A 20256-nucleotide genomic window follows, 5' to 3' on the forward strand; every position below is an offset into this window, starting at 1 on the left:
TGAGGTCAGGAATTTGAGACCAGCCTGGCCAACATGGTGAAACCCCGTCTCTACTAAAAATACAGAAATTAGCTGGGCATGGTGGTATATACCTGCAGCCCCAGCTACTTGGGAGGCTGAGGCAGGAGAACTGCTTGAACCCGGGAGGGGAGGTGGAGGTTGCAGTGAGCTAAGATACAGCCACTGCACTCCAGCCTGGATGACAGAGCAAAATTCTGTCTCTAAATAAATAAATAAATAAATTTGACCCTGAAATGGTTAGAAAAATACTCAACATATTATTGCTACTTTATAAATATACATCTTACCTGAAAAGGTGGATTATATTGAGTGACTTCTACAGTAACTGCATCTGACATTTGGCAACCAGTATCTTCTACTGTTATCAGAGAGTAATAGATGAGACAGGGATTGTCTGCTGGGTGCCATGCTGCTGCCAAAATCACCAGCCCATCACTAATCAATAAAAAAGAAAGATGGATAAAGCCTGTCTAAAAAACAACTTAGCAGCTTCCTGTAAAATTAAACATATGCTTACCATATAACCTAGCAATTCCACTCGTGGATATCTACCCAAGAGAAAAGTAAAAAACAAAAAACCAGTAACTGTGTTCACACAAAAACCTGTGCACAAATGACTGTAGTGGCTTTATTCATAATTCCTAAAACTGAAAACAACCCAATGTCTTCCAGTTGCTGAATAAATAAACTGTGGCATATCCATACAAAGGAATACTATTCAGTATAAAAAACAAATTACTGAATGAATGTCAAATGTATTATGCTAGATGACAGAAGACAGATTCAAAAGGCTTTACACTGTATGTTCCATTTCTATGGCATAAGCAAAAGACAAAACTACAGGGACAGAAACCACATCAGTGGTCTCCAGGGGATAGGGGTAGATGGAGGGGTTGATTACAGAAAGGCACAAGGGAATCTGGGGGGGAAACTGTTCTGTATTGATTAATGTGGTTAAATGACTAAACTATGTATCTGTCAAAATTTGTAGAATTAGGGCCGGGTAGCGTGACTCACATCTGTAATCCCAGCACTTTGGGAGGCCAAAGTGGGCAGACCACCTGAGATCAGGAGCTCAAGACCAGCCTGGACAACATGGCGAAACCCTGCCTCTACAAAAATACAAAAATTAGCAAGGCATGGTGGCACACACCTGTAGTCCCAGCTACTTGGGAGGCTGAGGCAGGAGAATTGCTTGAACCCAGGAGGCGAAGGTTGCAGTGAGCTGAGATTGCACCACTGCACTCCAGCCTGGGTGACAGAGTGACACTCCATCTTAAAAAAAACAAAAAAAAAACAAACAAACACTGTAGAATTATACACTAAAGAGGGTAACTTTTACTCTATGTAAATTATAGTTCAATAAACCTGACTTACAAAAAAAAGATTTAAAAAAAAAACATCTGATCCAGGGATTTGCAAGTATAGCCCTCCAGTGAAATTGAGCCCAGACTAGTTTTTATAAATAAAGTTTTGTTGGAAGGCAACCATACCCATCCATTTATGTATTTTCTAGGGATGTTTCATGATACCATTGGTCAAATAGAGTAGCTGCAGTAAAGACTACATGGCCCCTGAAGCCTAAAACAGTTACTTTTGGCCCTTTCTGGAAAGGGTTTGCCAATCCCTGATCTACTCAGTTATTTAAAGCTTACTTGCTTTTGTCCAGAGGAAAAACATTAAAAGGAAAAATTTTTATGGCCAGGCACAATGGTTCACACCAAAGTGTTGGGAGCCAACACTTTGGGAGGCTGAGATGGGAAGATCATTTGAGCCCAAGAGTACAATACCAGCTGGGCAACATTGTGAGATCCTATTATCTCTTAAAAAAAATTTAAAAGGCCAGGTGTGGTGGTTCATATCTGTAACTCCAGCACTTTGGGAGGCCGAGGTGGGCAGATCACTTGAGGTCAGGAGTTCAAGACCAGCCTGGCCAACATAGCAAAATCCCAACTCTACTAAAATACAAAAATTAGCCCAGCATGGTGGTGTGTGCCTGTAATCTCAGCTACTCAAGAGGCTGAGGCATGAGAATCACTTGAACCCAGGATGCAAAGGCTGCAATGAGCCAAGATTGCACCAGTGCATTCCAGCCTGGGCAACAGTATTAGACTGTAACTAAAAAAATATATATATAATTTTTGGCCAGGCACAGTGGCTTATGTGTTTAACCCAAGCACTTTGGGAGAGGCTGAAGCAGGAGGATTGCTTGAGCTCAGTAGTTCAAGACCAGCCAGGGTAACCCCATCTCTAATGTTGAAAAATATACATATATATTTTAAAATGTTTTAAATCATCAGTTATAGAAACTTCAAACTGCTGTATATGTAAAAACAAACCATTTTGTATCTTACTTTGTTTTTTTTTGAGATGGAGTCTCACTCTGTCGCCCAGGCTGGAGTGGAGTGGTGTGATCTCGGCTCACTGCAACCTCCACCTCCCAGGTCCCGGTTCAAGCAATTCTCCTACATCAGCCTCCCAAGTAGCTGGGATTACAGGCGAGAGCCACCATGCCCAGCTAACTTTTGTATTTTTTAGTAGAGACGGGGTTTCACCATGTTGGCCAGTCTGGTCTTGAACTTCTGACTTCATGATCCACCCGCCTCGGCCTCCCAAAGTGCTGGGATTACAAGTGTGAGCCACTGCACCTGGCCCCATTTTGCATCTTAAAGCTTATTTGTCCCTTACGTCTAGCAAAACTATTGCTCCCAATAAGAAATTAAATGGTTTTTATTTTAGCTCTTCTAAAACATCTAGTACTAAAACTAGCAACTTTCATTTAGGTCTTAGAAATATTCAAAGGGTGGCAAAGCACCCTCTACTGACAACTAAAAATAAGAACCCAAGCAAGTAACTAATGACGTGACACTTAAATGCAAGCAATCCAAGCATGGTTCTCATTTTCCTTCATGGTTCTCTTCCCCTAGCTCCCCAAACATTATCACTTCTGCTTGGACTCTTGAAAAGAATTTAAGAATATTGGTCCACATTATTCTAAGTGAAGTAACTCAGGAATGTAAAACCAAGTATCATACTATGTCACTTACAAGGGGGAGCTAAGCTATGAGGACACAAAGGCATAAGAATGGTATAATGGACTTTGGGGACTTGAACGGTGGGAGGAGGGTGAGCGATAAAAGACTACACACACTGCTCGGCTGACAGGTGCACTAAAATTTCAGAAATCACCACTAAAGAACATACCCATGTAACTAAAAACCAGCTGTACTCCAAAAACTATTGAAATAAAAATCAATTTTAAAAAAAAGAATATCGGCCCAAACTTGTGACATGTTGGCAGTGTCTCTCTCTTTCTCTCTCTCTCTAATGCCCAGGCTGGCCTCGAATTCCTGGCCTCAAGTGAGCCTCCTGCTTGATCAGGAAGTTTTTATGTGAATATATCCAAAATAATGAAGTTAATGTTAAAAAAAAATTCCAAACTTTGTATCTAAAATGAAGATATCTAAAATTTATATTAGTAATCATCTAGTAAAATAATTTATTAATTTTTGTTTTATTGTCTTAGAAACAAAATCTTGCTCTGTTGCCCGGGTAGAGTGCAGTGGTGGAATCATAGATCACTGCAGCCTCAGTCTCCTGGGCTCAAGTGATCCTCCCACCTCAGCCTCCTGAATAGTGGGAGTACGGTGCACACCATCAGCCCAGATAAATTTTTATTTTTATTTGTGTGGAAACGAGGTCTCATTTTGTTGCCCAGGTGATCTTGAACTACTAACTTCAAGCAATCCTCCTGTCTTGGCTTCCCAAAGTGCTGGAATTATAGGCATGAGCCACCCAGCCTGGCCAAGTAATTTATAAACCTATTCACTGAAATTATAAGCCCAGATTGCAGCTCTAGCCAAATGGACAACAAATCAGTAAGTGTGAATGACTATGAGGAAGACAAACAAACACTACTCTCAAAATAAAGAAACCCGTCCATAGGAGAAATTCTCTGTACAGTTCTGATCACAAGACCTCACGGATATAAGAGAGTGCTAACTGGATCATTTAGAGTAAAGGAGGAGAGGAAGGTCAAGGAGGATGAGGGCTGCACCTCACAGGGATCCCACTGGTCAGCATGACAACACTAGGGGAGAGGAGTCCTGGGTGGACCCTGCATAGCAATTCCTGAGCATGCTTCTCATTCTCAATCCCATGCCTCCAGTTCTGAAAATTATGTGAAAAATGTCTGCATTATATGCCCACAGTGGGCTGTCCTAAATTTCCAAAAGTCTGGTAAAGACAAACAGGTAAACTGTATTTAATTAAAATGCTTACAGAAATCAAACAAGTACGATTACTTTTACCTCTTTGATAGCTTTTGTAAAGTTTTCGGAGACTGTAAAGGACCCTACTAATAGTCTCAACAGCCCTAGAGAGAGAAAAATTACACAAAATAGTACAACTGCAATATCCCTCAAAGGAACAAGTCGAATTTGTTCTACTTAACCAAAACATGTAGCAAGAACAGTAAAAATTAAAACTCATGAAAAATATTCTTTAACTTCCGAAGGATTACTAGTTATATATTTGCATTCACTATGAGCAATGTTACAAATGGTTTTTAAGTTCCATGTGATCTTCAGCATTAAAGTTAAAGAATAACATGGGTAATTAGCTTTACCAGACTAACCTGGGATCCTATGTACCACTTAGAGCACTGTTTCTAAGAGGAAATTTACTATGATTAAGTTCTAACCTGTGCTACCAAGACAAAACCTTACCTCATCCTTTACTTAGCACAGCCAAAAATGTAGGCCTAAAGCTCCTTGAGCAACAGAAGGAGGGTGGGAAACATGTGCCTAATACCTCTAATAAGAGCAATGACAGCATGGGGAACACACAACAGTGGGCAATGACAGGGTCTCAGGCATCTCTTGGCAGTGAAGAAGAGAAACTCTAGCTGTAAGCACAGAAAAGCTGTGTCTCTAACTAATGAGACACCAAGGTAAGAATATACCATTTAAGGCTGAAAAATGCCTCAATTTCCCAAATGAACTAGGATCACTTGATAAACAACAGCAAAACCATTGAGTAAGGCTTAATAGATAGTATGAGAAAATAAGCACTAAAAGAACAGGGTGGGCACTGTGGCTCACACTTGTAATCCCAATATTTTGAGACACTGAGGCAGGAGGATTGCTTGAGCCCAGGAGTTCAAGACCAGCCTGGGCAACATGGCGAGACCCTATCTCTACAAAAAATTTTAAAAATCAAGCAGGTGTGGTGGCTCATGTCTGTAGTCCCAGCTACACGAGAGGCTGAGGCAGGAGGATTACTTCAGCCCAGAAGGTCATGGCTACAGTGAGCTATCATGGCACCACCATATCATGGTGACAGAGTGAGACCCTGTCTCAAAAAAAAAGAACAGCCAGTGAGATTGCTCATGATTTTATAATAAACATCAACTTATTTTTTCCAAACTCTTATCTATGTTCTTCATGACAAATTGCTTACCAGTTTTGCTTCAAGTCCAAATATCGAATGTTGACTCCTTCTTTAATAGCTTCATAGTTACTTTCAGATCCCTACATGAAAATATCAATAATGTAAGCTTCCTGAGTGTAGGAATCATTTCTTTTCACCTTTATATCCCTAGCACCTAGTGAAGTGCTTCACCCATGATAGCTCAGTTGCTGAATGAAAATGTACATTCAAAAAAATCACTAAGCAAGTAAATCAGTGCATTCCAATATTTCTAGAGACTGACTACCCCATTTCCACTTAATCTGATAACTATACACTTGTTTATTACACTGAAATGTGCTGAAATAAATAAAACACTTAAGGGAAGCAGCATTATCATACAACCATAAACGTGAATTACAGAGATGAGTATTATTGCTCCTTACCCAAATAGCATCCGTAATGTTTTCCTTCAGGGCTCTATTTATATCCCAACTATGCACATGTTTTTCTGAAGAATCATCTAATTCCCATTTACTGATGTTTGAACTTGTCAGGCTGTAAAAACTTGATTTTTCACTATCCCAAAGAACACTTGAAAGCTATTCAGAGAAGAAAAAGAAGTCAAATTCACAGATTAAGTTCTAATGTTAAAGAACTACTGTTTTAAAACTCAAATTTCACATATTTGATTAGTAATCCTAAAAGAATTCTTCATTCAGGACTTAAGAAAGGGATTCTGGGCCAGGCGTGGTGTCTTAGCCCTGCAATCCTAGCACGTTAGAAGGCTGAGGCAGGCGAACTGCCTGAGCTCAGGAGTTTAAGACCACCCTAGGCAACATGATGAAACCCCGTCTCTACTAAAATACAAAAAATTAGCCATGCATGGTGGCACATGCCTGTAGTCCCAGCTACTCAGCTACTCGGGAGGCCTGAGGCAGGAGAATCACTTGAACCTGGAAGGCGAAGGTTGCAGTTAGCCGAGATCACACCATTGCACTCCAGCCTAGGTAACAGAGCAAGACTCTGTCTCCGAAAAAAAAAAAAAAAAAAAAAAAAAGTAATCCTGAAATACAGCTTGCCAGGCAAGGTTGGACTCTACAGGCAGAAGGCCCAGGAGGAGCAGAACTGAAAGGTGGGAAAGTTATAGGGTCTTTAGAGAATAAGAAGTTGTCCTGTTACATTGGAATACAGACGACAAGTCGAAAAGAAGCAAAAATAAGGATTCTTTGAAAAATAATGAGGCCAGACGTGGTGGTTCATGCCTATAATTCCAATACCTTGGGAGCCCAAGGAGGGAGGATCATTTGAACTCAGGAGCTGGAGACCAGCCTAGGCAACATAGTGAGACCCTGTCTCTAATTTTAAAAATAAATAAAAATAAAAAATTATGAAAAATTAGGGACATATAGCAGAGACTGTCAAATGTGAATTTGTAAGTGCAGCGAGCAAGGGAGATATTATCAATAGCTTCTCAACACAGAATTGTGTTTCAATGCATTTGACAGAATGTATGTAGTCATATACAGGAGTGTTATATTGCCTTTTCAGTATATACTTAATCATGAAGTATAGATATGTGCCTTTTTAAAGCTGGATATACATGATTGTTTTGTGTTAAAACCCTAGTTGTCTCTATTTCTGTCATCATGATTACGGCCACTGATGGGGCAGAAAAGCCAACAGTAAGTAAACTGAGCAGGCACCAGGAGCTTAGGTGAAATTTATCAAGAGTATAGGTTAGGGTATAACATCAAAAGCCAAAATATGGGGAATGAAATGAGACTGGATAGAAGTTAAATCTTGCTGGGCACGGTGGCTCACGCCTGTAATCCCAGCACTGTAATCCCAGGTGGGCAGATCATGAGGTCAAGAGATTGAGACCATTCTGGCCAACATGGTGAAACCCTGTTTCTACTAAAATACAAAAATTAACTGGGCGTGGTGGCATGTGCCTGTAGTCCCAGCTACTCAGGAGGCTGAGCAGAAGAATAGCTTGAAACTGGGAGGCAAAGGCTGCAGTGAGCCAAGATTGCGCCACTGCACCCCAGCCTGGGCAAAGTGAGAGAGGCTCCATCTCAAAAAAAAAAGAAGTTGTTCCTGGCAAATAACTAGCTTGCTATAGAAGTAGAGGAAGACACAAAAAATAACAAGGTTTTATAGCTGGGTCACTGAGAAAAAGTGATAGTACTCTTAACAAAAACAGGTCAAAAGAGAAATGAGTTTTATAGGGTTGAGTAGTCAGTAGGAGGGATGAAAGAATACAATAAATTTGTTTTTACACATGTTAAGTTTAGGTTTAAGGAACATTCAAGGAAGCAGGTGATGATAGTTATCTGAAAGAAGAGGGAAACAGCACAGTAAAAAGAGCATGTTCTTTAAATTCAGACAGACCTGGGTATGATTCCCAGCTCTGCCACTCAGCAGTTACACACCTTCAGCCTCACTAAGGTGCTTCCTCATCTGTCAACTGGAGGGAAAGCACTCTTTACAGGTTGTCACAATGATTACACAATATGGATGTAACAACTACGGAGCATCTAGCAGAGTGTAGATGGTCCACAACATTAGTTCCCATCATGCTCCTTTCACTATGCTAGAGCATGGGGCAGAAGTCCAGCCAACAGATCTAGACTTCAGTCATCCACACAGACAGCTGGAGGCATGGGAGTAGAGACACGCTTCTGGTCAAATCTAGAAAGTCAAATTAATCTTCAAGAAACACATTTAAAATTTTACATAATAGTTTTAGTTCAAAAAAATGTACTTGTGAGATAATCTGTCTGATTTAAACACATTAATGTTACAAGTTATGGGAGAAAGTTAGTATGAACTCATTTGATCATAATAAAAATAGGTCACTAAAAAGATCAAAGATTTTATTTCCCGATATTTTCAACTTATTGATTTAACTAAGAAATAAGCTTGTAAAATAGTTACTTTATAAACTTACTGTGAGATCACTACTAGGAGATAAAATTCCAAAAAGAGAAGAAACCCTTCGACCAATTCCTGAAAGCATGCCTTGCCCTTGAGGCAGGATATGCTGATTAATCTTTCCTGAGCTCTCAGGTATCAATCGAATTAGTTGGCTTCCTGATGAGGACAAAATAAAACTTCCTCCCTGTGAAAAAATATTATGAGATTAGTTCAGTTAAGCATCTAACGCTAAGATAAAGAAAATTAACAAAAAATGCTTTGGTACAGAGAAAAATTACCATAATTGAAATAAATCTAAAAGAATACAAAATAGAACACTGTTATTTCATTAAAGTTAAACATTTCAGAATCCATTAAGTTAATATTATTAATTCTACATAGAGAAACTTTCATAAGAGAAAAGAAAAACTGGCCGTGCGTGGTGACTCACGCCTGTAAAATCCCAGCACTTTGGGAGGCCAAGGTGGGTGGATCACTTGAGGTGAGGAGATCAAGACCAGCCTGGCCAACATGGTGAAGCATCATTTCTACTAAAAACACAAAAATTAGCTGGGCATGGCAGCGCGCACCTGCAATCCCAGCTACTTGGGAGGCTGAGGCACAAGAATAGCTTGAACCTGGGAGGTGGAGGTTGCAGTAAGTTGAGATTGCACCACTGCACTCCAGCCTGGGTGACACAGAGTGTTGAAATAAAAACAAACAAAAAAACAACAACCAAAAAAAAAAAACTTCGTAACAGAAAAAAATTTCATCATGTTTAAATTCTGATTTTTAAACTACAAGTTCACCATATTGCAGATTCAACAAATTAGGTTATCAGATTTTATTTTTATTTTATTTTTTGTTTGCTATTTTACTTTATGTTTTTAGAGACAGGGTCTGGCTCTGGTACCCAGGCTGAAGTGCAGTGGTGAAATCCCAGATCACTGCAGCCTCAATCTCCTGGGCTCAAGTGATCCTCCTGCCTCAGCCTCCTGTGTAGCTGTGACTACAGGCGCACACCACCATGCCTAGATAATTTTTAAATTTTTTTGTAGCAACAAAGTTTCACTATGTGGCTCAGGCTGGTCTTGAAGTCTTGGCCTCAAGCAATCCTGCTGCCTCAGCCACACAAAGTGGTAAGATTACAGGCATGAGCCACCATACTCAGCCAGATTTTGTTTCTTTGTGAACCTACAAAGAAGATATTAGCAAACCATTCTTTATAGTGTCTGACTTTTTTTTTTTTTTGAGACAGAGTCTCACTCTGTTGCCCAGGCTGGAGTGCAGTGGTACAGCCTTGGCTCACTGCAACCTCCACTTTCTGGGTTCAAGTGATTCTCCTGCTTCAGCCTCCCAAGTAATTGAGACAACAGGCGCGTGCCACCGTGTCTGGCTAATTTTTATATTTTTAGTAGAGACGGGGTTTCACCATATTGGCCAGGCTGATCTTGAACTTCTGACCTTGTGATCCAACTGCCTCGGCCTCCCAGAGTACAGGGAACAGGCGTGAGCCACCACCAGGCCTATCTCTGATGGTTTTTAAGCCACTCTCATAAAATGTTTTTAAAAGAAATGCATATCACTAGCTACTATCTGATATTGAAATTTTAGAGTCCTGTAAGAAGAGCCTCCATTGCCTAACTGTTCAAATCATAGATCCTTACATTCTTCTCTTCCTTGTCTCGTTTTGATCCCTCCCTGGCCTGTATAGTAGTAGTCTCTTCAAAACTCCACATTTTTAGCCATCAAATCTCATTTCCAAGGCTGGGTACAGTGGCTCATGCTTGTAATCCCAGTACTTTGGGAGGTCAAAGCAGGAGTTATTGCTTAAGCTCAGGAGTTTGAGAACTGCCTGGGAAACATAATGAGATCCCATCTCTATTTTAAAAAATAAATAAAAATCTCATTTTCAAGCCAAATCACAGCTTTCCAGTAAATATAAAGAAATATCCATGGTATACCTGCACTGCTGTTAGGAAACTGTAAGTCTTATCGCCTCCCAAATCTACAAAAGTCTCTGTGTGGGTATCTTCACTAGCGAGACTTGGCCAATAGCGGATGGATCCTTCTCTGGTGGCAACCATGACAGCAACAGCCTCAAAACAAGATCATAACAATCAGCAATCACAATAAAAGAAGAACTCAAAAACCAGGAGTCTGATGGCACTGATAAAACACGACAATTTACTATTTAATCAAGAAAAACCAGATATAAGAACTCACCAGTGTTTTGGTTTGCATTTCTCTAATGGCTAAAGATGCCAAACACCTCTTCATGTGCTTATTTGCCATCCTTATATCCTCACAAAGTGTCTGTTCAAATCCTATCCCCTATTTTTAAATTGCAATTTTTTTATCAAGTTTTTAGAATTTGTAAACATATTCTGGAAACAAGTCCTATGCTAGTTACATGATTTACAAATATCTTTTCCCACTCTATAGCTTGTCTCTTCATTTTCTTGTCTTTGGCAAAGCATTGTTTTAAATTTTTATTTTACTTTAATTTTATCAAACTTTTATTTTATGGATCGTGCCTTTGGTAATTTCCAACTCTGTCTAATCTCAGCTCATGGTGATTTTCTCATGTTTTCTTCTAAAAGTTTTACTGTTTTTTTTTTTTAAGAGTAAGAGTATCAGGGAAAAGTTTTACTGTTTTACATTTAGATCTATGACCCATTTCAAATTAATCTTTGTAACAAAGTTTAAAGTCTAGCGGAAAATTCAATACAATACAATACAAATTGGTCTTTTGTAATTTTAAAATTACAAATGTTCCTACACTATGCATTGAAAGGACCATCCTTTCTCCCCTGAATTGCATTTGCACCTTAGTCAAAGATCAAATGGATGCCTTCATGTGGATCTATAACTGTATTCTCTATTCTGTTACACTGACCTATTTGTGTAGCTGTCTTTGCCAATACCACCATGTCTTGATTTCTATAGCTTTATAATTATGTCTCAAAATCAAACAGGATGATTCCTCCAACTTTAGAATGTCCTTATTTTAAAAAGTTTATTTCAATAAGCTTTTACATCACCTACCTGAGTAGAAGGTGCTTCACCTGAGGGAGCAGAATAAGACAGAGCCACCAAGTTGGCACTCCGGTGGAAATCACTAGGTGGCAGCTGAAGTTCTTTGCAAACAGATAACTGTAGAACAAACCCAAACAGAGAATCTTTCACATCAAATCCATTATTTTGAAGATGCATCTGATTTCCCTTCTCTGCATATTTTAGATTCTGACATTGCTGGAAACACCATTCTACAAATATTCTTTCTTCTTACATCTTGTTTTAATCAGGTTTTCAGTAATTTTAAAAGAAAGTATCTTAAGAGATATTGAATCATGAAAACTTAAGGCTAGACCAAACTCTGCAGAACAACTATCCTCATTTCTTCCCAGTCTAGAAAAGTCCAGTTAAGAGAAGGCTAAAGTTAAGAGAAGTGCTTAGGTTTTCTATGGAACTTTCCCAAGCTACTCTTGATTTGTTTATCTGACATTTAAAATTAGCATGACCAAAGAGTAATTATACCAAGTTACCTAGGAAATATTTCTTAGACTCTCAGCCAAATATCAGGATCCCTCAGCTAACTCAGAATGCCCCCCAGGACTTTTCCCTGACCTATTCCACAAATACCACTTTCTTTTTTTTTTTTTTCTGGTTTTCTTTTCTTTTTTGTTATTATTATGATTATTATACTTTAAGTTCTAGGGTACATGTGCAGAATGTGCAGGTTTATTACATAGGTATACATGTGCTGGAAGTGGTGGTGGCAGCGGAAAAAAAAAGTATACATGTGCCATGGTGGTTTGCTGCATCCATCACCCCGTCATCTACATTAGGTATTTCTACCAATGCTATCCCCACCATACCCCCACCCCTTGCTATCCCTCCCCTATACCCCCACCCCTTGACAGGTCCCAGTGTGTGATGTTTCCCCCAATGTGATGTGTTCTCATTGTTCAACACCCACTTACGAGTGAGAACATGTGGTGTTTGGTTTTCTGTTCTTGTGTCAGTTTGCTGAGAATGGTGGTTTCCAGCTTTATCCATGTCCCTGCAAAGGACATGATCTCATCCTTTTTTGTGGCTGCATAGTATTCCATGGTGTATATGTGCCACATTTTCCTTATCCAGTCTATCATTGATGGACATTCAGGTTGGTTCCAAGTCTTTGCTATTGTGCACAGTGCCAAAATAAACATATGTGTGCATGTGTCTTTGTAAGAGAATGATTTATAATCCTTTGAGTATATACCCAGTAATGGGATTGCTGGGTCAAATGGTAACAAATACCATTTTCTAGGCGGCAGTAACCCAAAGTTCAGCAGAAGTGAAGAGTTTAGGTAAGCAGGCGCCCTGAGTTAAAATGGAACATGGCCAAGTGAGTAATGAGTGGTGGAAGAGAGTAGTATATCTAAGCTGTAACAAACAGAAAAAAGGTTGCTGAGGATAAATTACTGGACATGCAAATGATAACCCACTGTTGGAAGTAGACAAGCTTAACTAACAATTGGTGTCATTTTTTTTTATTTTATTAAGCATCATTCAGTAGATTCAACAAAACATAGTTCTACTGTCTCAGAAATATGCAAACTCAAAGTTCATTTGCTTATGTGGGTAGCATTTAGTCCGATACTTCATTAGGCAGACTAATTAGCATTATATTCATTGAAAATTTTAATGACTCTAAATTTTATTAAATGCAAACACAAATCTTATTTAAAAATTATTAATACAGGGAAACTTTTTTCCCAATACACAAATGTGTACACATGCTCATTATATCACATCACTATGAAAATGCAAACCCTTAATACCTAAGTAGTTTCATATTTACTATCCTCTATCAACTGTAAAAATTAGGGTAAAAATTAAAAGTTAATTGGTATTCCTCTCCTCTATCTCCTTACAGCTCTCTAAAGAGCCATTACCTTAGTAATAGGTGAGAGAGCAATCTTCCAAACAATGAGCGTCTCTTTGCACACCAGACAAGCCCATCCACCTTCATCTATGTAAACGGTCATCTGATCATCGACTAAAGGAAAAAATGAGGCAAGTGATTAATCTTATAGTATAAATATAAATCTTTATTACCACATGCTTTATCAAAAAAAGTAATTATCACACTCAGAAAGGACTAATAACAAATACTTTTGAATATTCCAAAATTATCAACCCTCAAAACAAGAGATCTATTTAACTCTGATAACCACCTTTAGAAATATATCCAAAGGTAAAAACAAAAACAAAGAAAAAAGAAATATATCCAAAGGCAAAAAGTATATTTGAGACATTTAATATTCCTTAATTTTTGTTACAAACAGATCAAATAGCTTATTTCCTGTAAAACATATTTAGGCCAGGCATGGTGGCTCATGCTTATAAATCCCAATATTTCGGGAGGACAACGTGGGAGGATTACTTGAGGCCAGCCTGGGCAACACAGTGAGACCCCCATCTCTAAAAAATAAAAATAAATTTTAAAAATAGCCAGATTTGGCAGTGCACTTCCCAGCTACTAGGGTGACTGAGGCAGGAGGAGCACTTGAGCCCAGGAGATTGAAGCTGCAGTAAACCGTGATCACATCATTCCCACCTGGGCAAGAGAGCAAGACTCCATATCAAAAAATAAACAGAAACAACAAAAAGGAAATATTTAGCAACATTTATAATTTTATCGATAAAGTAACACAAATAATAAACTCATTAACTATATAAAACATTTCAAGGAAAATAACCTTCCTTCAAAAGCACATAATTTTCAAATAAGAGCTCCTTAAAGGAATGATAAATTATTTCATTATATGGAGACAAAGAGTTACATTCTCTATTAAGTGACAAAACTCAATTAGCCTATGTCTTAAGCATTGGTGGTAAACCTCCACAAATGTGTTAACAGCCCTGGAAATTTTATTAATTTGAGCTTTGCTCTTTACTTAAAGAAAGGTAGAAGGGCGAAGTAAAAGACATAGATAATGTATAAGCAAAAATATCAAACCAAGCCCAGGCTAAGTGAGGGCTTTTTGCTCAAGTGAAGTATCTGCTCAGTAATTTTCTTTGTCTTGAAAGCACAACAACAACTCCAGATCCTCAACTGGCATGCCCTGAAGGACTGACCTAACAGTAGTAGTTGGCAGGTTTCTAAGTGGGGAAGAGTTCTTCAAGTTGACACACCTCTTTGTTTTACACATGCTGACTCTTAGGGACCTCTAAATTTCTAGATTTGGGGCTGTGTTATTTAATCTAGTCTGTTAAAATACCAGGAGTACATTAAAAGGCTTAAATCTAATTTAAACTGAAATTTTAGAGAGAAAAAATATATATATATACACACACATATATACATACAACATGTATATATATTTATTTATTTAAAACAGAACGATGTATATAGAGGTTAGCAGTTTAGTTGTCTGAAAACAACTATCCCTAAAGCCCCCAAAGACTTACAGGCAAGATATGCAAGTTCCAGTGGATGAGATATATTCCTTCTTCTAAGACAGAGTACTTTAAGCTTGTTTTTTTTCCTACTGTTATTCACAGTAATACATACAGTAAATATAGTTATTCACAGTATAATACATTTTACATCATGATATTGCCATATACAATTTAAGTAAAACAAACAAAATTTACTAAACATATGAGATGCATTCTATTCTATTTCTTCTTTTTTTTAATGCTGGTCATGAACCGCTAAATTTTGGTCACACCTACAATTTGAAAAACACAGTTCCAGAAAAATCACAAAGATGTAGAATTTTTTTTTTTTTTTTGAGATGGAGTCTTGCTCTGTCACCCAGGCTGGAGTGCAGTGGCACGACTTTGGCTCACTGCAACCTCCACCTCCAGAGTTCAAGCGATCCTCCTGCCTCAGTCTCCTGAGTAGCCGGGATTACAGGCCAGCACCATCATGCCCGACTAATTTTTGTATTTTTAGTAGAGACAGGGTTTCCCCATGTTGGTCAGTTTGGTCTCAAACTCCTGACCTTGTGATCTGACTGCCACGGCCTCCCAAAGTGCTGGGATTACAGGGTGAGCTACTGTGTCCTGCCTAGAATTCACTTCTTAATAAAAATGACTTCAGCAGATACTAAGGGTGCTTTGAACTTTGCTCTTCTAGTGTAAAGTTGCCTTTCTAAGCTTGTGTTTATTTTATCTTTCAAAATTCCACACTAACTCTCTGCCAACAGACTTCTAAAGGTACCCACCACAATGGTAACATCACAAATTTGTGCACACAGCCTCTGGAATGCTACATAGGGTCCAAAGATGGAAGTAGGATTTAATTGCACTGTATTATTAAACCCAATAATGTGAGGTGCCAATTTTTTTTTTTAACACTAAACTTCATAAACCTGATAACTCTTCAAATGGAACTGAATTTTGCATATACAATATTTCCCCCTTTTATCTGCAGTTTCAAATACCTGTGGTCAATCATAGTCAGAAAACAGGAAGTGACAAATTCAAATGAACAATTCCTAAGCTGTAAATTGCATGCTGTTCTGAGTCATGTCATAAAATCTCATACTGTCCTGTCTACAGGCAATCAACCCTTTGCGCAGCATATCCACACTGTATACACCAAGTTTGTCTAACCCACGGCCCAGGGACACATGTGGCCCAACACAAGTTTGTAAACTTTCTTAAAACATTATGAGATTAATGCACAGACTTTTTTTTTTTTTTAAAGCTCATCAGCTATTGCTAGTGTAAGTGTATTTTACATGTGGCTCAAGACAATTCTTCTTCTGGTGGCCCAGGGAAGCCAAAAGATTGGACACCCCGAGACTATCCAGCTGTTTGTCACTTAGAAGCTGTCTCAGTTATCAGATCAACTATCACGGTAATGCAATGCTTGTATTCTTACTTAATGACCCCAAAGTGCAATAGTAGTGCTGCTGGTATATTGTTATAATTGTTCTATTTTATTATTAGTTATGTTGTTCATCTCTTACTGTGCCTAATTTATAAACTAAACTTTATCATAGGTGTGTACGTATTTAAAAAACATAGTATATATAGGATTTGGTACTATCCGAGGTTTCAGGCATCCACTGGGGGTCTTGGAAGATATCCCCCAAAGATAATGGGGGACTACTGTACAGTACCTAAAACCTAAAAACTAAAGAATTTGTGTTCAAATGACCTCATTCTCCTTCTCGAATTTATTATATATCTCAATGACAGTAAAAAACTAGACAGTTGGCTAGATTACCGGCGCGGTGGCTCATGCCGGTAATCCCAGCATTTTGGGAGGCCAAGGGGGGCAGATCACCTGAGGTCAGGAGTTCAAGACCAGCCTGGCCAACATGGTGAAACCATCTCTACTAAAAATACAAAAAATTAGCCGGGCATGGTAGCTCATTCCTGTAATCCCAGCTACTTGGGAGGCTGAGGCAGGAAACTCCCTTGAACCCAGGAAGCAGAGGTTGCAGTGAACTGAGATCGTGCCACTGCACTCCAGCCTGGGTGACATAGTGAGACTGTCTCAAAAAAAAAAAACTAGACAGGCTACCCATCTCTCCACATTTAGGTAAAGGTACACTAGAGAAAACATGAAATTAACTCCATGCCACATCTAGGCTCCATTTTTAATTGCTAATACAGGTAAATGGAAAGATGACACGTACCTTCAGCCAGTGTTAGGGCTTCCATGACTTTAACAGGAAGAGAAGATCCAAACGTTTTCACATCATAGTTCAAAGCCTCAGTTACGGAGTGGTGTGGGAACATTCGTGTTGGTGTTCCTCTAAAGAAAGAGTTTATAGTATCTTACTTATAACTTAAAATTTTCCATTATTCTAATTTTTTATATATATATTTTCACAATAAGGAGTTCTTTGAAAGAAATTAACACTGGCTTGTATTTACCATGTAATTAAACATAATATTTTTCATGTTAAAAAAAAACACAAGATAGGATTTAGGAAAACTTGGCTTCAATCCCATATGCTCTAGTAATGAAATGCATGCCTCTATTCACTTAAACTCCTTATAATTCTGTCTCCTTAGCTGTGAAGTAATAAAGGCTGAACTAGACCAGTGTTTTTTTCAAACAGCAGGTCATTTTGCAGATCTCAATCAACATTTTTGAAAGCCAGAATATAGAACATCAGCTTTTACCATATGTTGTGGTTAAAAAAAAAAAATATATATATATATATATGTGTGTGTGTATATATATATATATATTACTCATCACATGATACAGCAGTAGTGGTCAAATATATTTTACAAATATTGGCTTAGATTAGATTCAAGCTCTCATTTGGCTTTAGGGTTATTCATTTATTTATTTTTAAGAATCTATCATATCTGGCCAGGGCAGTGGCTCTTGCCTATAATTCCAGCACTCTGGGAGGCTGTAGCAGGAAGACTGCTTGAGACCAGGAGTTCAAGACCAGGCTGGGCAACATGGCAAGACCTTGTCTCTAAAAAAATTCTTTTTTTTTTTTGAGATAGAGTTTTGCTCTTGTTGCCCAGGCTGGAGTGCAATGGCGCAATCTTGGCTTACTGCAACCTCCGCCTCCTGGGTTCAAGCAATTCTCCTCCCTCAGCCTCCCAAGTAGCTGGGATTACAGTCATGCAAGACCACGCCCAGCTAGTTTTGTATTTTTAGTAGAGACGGGATTTCTTCATGTTGGTCAGGATGGTCTTGAACTGCTGACAAGTGATCTGCCCATCTCAGCCTCCCAAAGTGCTGTGATTAAAGGTGTGAGCCACCACGCCTGGCCACAAAAAAATTTTTAAATTAGCCGTGCATTGTGGCACCACCCTGTAGCCTGGGTGACAGAGAGCAAGACCCTGTCTCTTAAAACAAAACAAAAAAAACACCTCTCAGGTCTGTACAACCAAGCAAGAAATCAAACAGGTTACGAGCAACAGCTGTTACATGGCCTTCAACAGCAGGTATCACAATAAAAACTTTACTTCCTCCTCACTTTCTTAACATTTAGAATAATATTGTAAAATCACCAGAATAAAAGTTATTATATCTTTCATCATGAGAATTAAATGAGGAGATGTACTTAGAGAATGGCTGAGGGCTTTGTTTCCTGACAGATAACAAAGGTTTTTCTTCAAATGATCACCAGAAAGAAGAGATTAAAAAAAAACACCACACACAGTAAACGCTTTTATTCTCCAACTTTTCTCAAAAGGAAAAGAAAACACTGACAAGATCAGCACTTTGAAAAGTACTTTTCGAAATATGCCAAAAAAAAGTCAAAGATACAGTGTATTCTTTCAAAACCACTTCTTTAAAGTACTGCAAAATTTTACAGATAAATTTTAACCATAATTTCAAGACACAATACTTTGTGTTTCCTTGCAGGGGAAAATTCATTTTTTATAGATGAATTCAAAGAAAACTATGCAGAAACACGTTATCTTCTAAAGTTTTAGGTTAATTATGAACATGGTGTGTGTGTGTGTGTGTGTGTGTGATGATGATTTTACTGGTGTGCTCCAAACCAGTAGTTTTAGTAACAAAACTATCACAGTACTCTTATGTCACTTATGTAAAGCCTTTTCCCTATAATTTACCTAGAAAGTTAAATTCTGTGGCTAGAAAACCTTTAATTGTCAATCATCAGATATTAATGTCAGTTAGTATGTTAAGCATTAAACAATGATCTTTCAGGGCTGGAGATCCTCATTATTACCATCACCTTACATCTGCATCGTGGCAAGTCATACTAACTCCTCTGGCTCAGGTGAGACATATTATTGCCATTCCACACATGAAGAAAATCACGAGTGATTTACACCAGATCACAGAGGTAATAGGTGGGAAGTGGGTAACCACTGATTCGAATCCAGTTTGTACTTCATTTCTGCACAAAAGTATCCATGAAAAATGCAAAGTGGGGACTCAACTGATAAAGTGAAATGGGTATGACCCGCAAGAGTGGAAAAGGTCTATTTTCCAATAATCTGGCATTCTGGCCCGTGAGCCTGTTGGTCGCTAGACCCAACCACGGTGATCACTTACCGCGAGCTCAGAGAGCTACGCCGGCCGACCGGCGAGAAGAGCATTGGGGAGCTGACCGCAGACCCCAAGGGCAGACCCTTCCTGCTTGCCGTCCGGGGCGTGGAGCCGGGCCCGAGTCCGACCAGTGGGCCCCTTCGGGACCCGGGACCCGGGGTCCGCGGAGAGGGGGCGGCTGGAAACATGCTCCGAGCAAGCAGCGACGAAGACAGGGCGTGATCTGACCGCCGGGTTGTAGCGCGGCCTGCGCGCGGAGCTTGAACACCTAAGGGGCGGGATGGCGCGCGATGATGACGTCGAATGCAGTGCCTCCCGCCGGGTGTAGTCGGAGCACCAGCGGGAGCGCAGTCGTGACGTTAAGTACGGCGTTGAGCCCGCGGGGGAGGTCGGGAAGATGGCCCCAGATTCAGAACCGTGGGAGCGCCGAGGTTCCAGGGATGTGAAGCCGGAAAGCCAGGCGTCCTTCTTGACTGCGCTTAGGTGGAACTGGCCCTCCAGCAGCTTGAACGCAGCCTCTTTGCACACTGATAGTTCCTGAGCCTCTTGTGAAATGAAAGATGTTCCGCAGTCCAAGCTGAGGAGGGAGAAAAACCGTAAAGCTGACACTGGTATCGCTCTGTTACGTTTGTTCTTTGGTTTGCCATTTTCCCATTCAACTCTGCGCAGTCTCATCCACGCTAATGACGCCACAAATCCGTGTCTCTAACCTGGATTCAGCTCAAAACCCCCAGACCCCTATCAGTCAGCTCCCTAGGGGACACTTTCACCTGGATGTCCTGTGGACTCCTCACAATCCACTCATGAAAAGCGCATTCATTTTTTCCTTTTGGACCCTTCTCCTACCACCATCTCTGTTCCAGCTTGGTAAAACTGGCCAGTTGTCCAAGCCCTATCTGCAG

At 39.4% G+C, this 20256-nt stretch overlaps 1 protein-coding gene across 1 annotated transcript in view; it reads right to left on the reverse strand.

Moving 5' to 3' along the window:
* Positions 1–19630, reverse strand: part of NUP133 (nucleoporin 133) — a 77603-nt gene extending 57973 nt beyond the window's left edge. The window contains exons 1-9 of the mRNA XM_012459847.3: positions 19361–19630; positions 16998–17116; positions 13293–13396; positions 11398–11505; positions 10314–10448; positions 8384–8554; positions 5877–6032; positions 5482–5552; positions 309–456 (exon numbers count right to left, since the gene is read on the reverse strand). Coding sequence (XP_012315270.2) covers positions 309–456; positions 5482–5552; positions 5877–6032; positions 8384–8554; positions 10314–10448; positions 11398–11505; positions 13293–13396; positions 16998–17116; positions 19361–19542 — 1194 coding nt within the window. The 5' untranslated portion in view covers positions 19543–19630. The remainder of the gene's footprint in view (positions 1–308; positions 457–5481; positions 5553–5876; positions 6033–8383; positions 8555–10313; positions 10449–11397; positions 11506–13292; positions 13397–16997; positions 17117–19360) is intronic.
* Between the last annotated feature and the right edge of the window lie 626 nt (positions 19631–20256).

The sequence above is a fragment of the Aotus nancymaae genome, unplaced genomic scaffold (genome assembly GCF_030222135.1).
Source record: "Aotus nancymaae isolate 86718 unplaced genomic scaffold, 86718_ANA_hifiasm-v0.15.2.pri h1tg000032l_0, whole genome shotgun sequence".
Taxonomy (NCBI): domain Eukaryota; kingdom Metazoa; phylum Chordata; class Mammalia; order Primates; family Aotidae; genus Aotus; species Aotus nancymaae.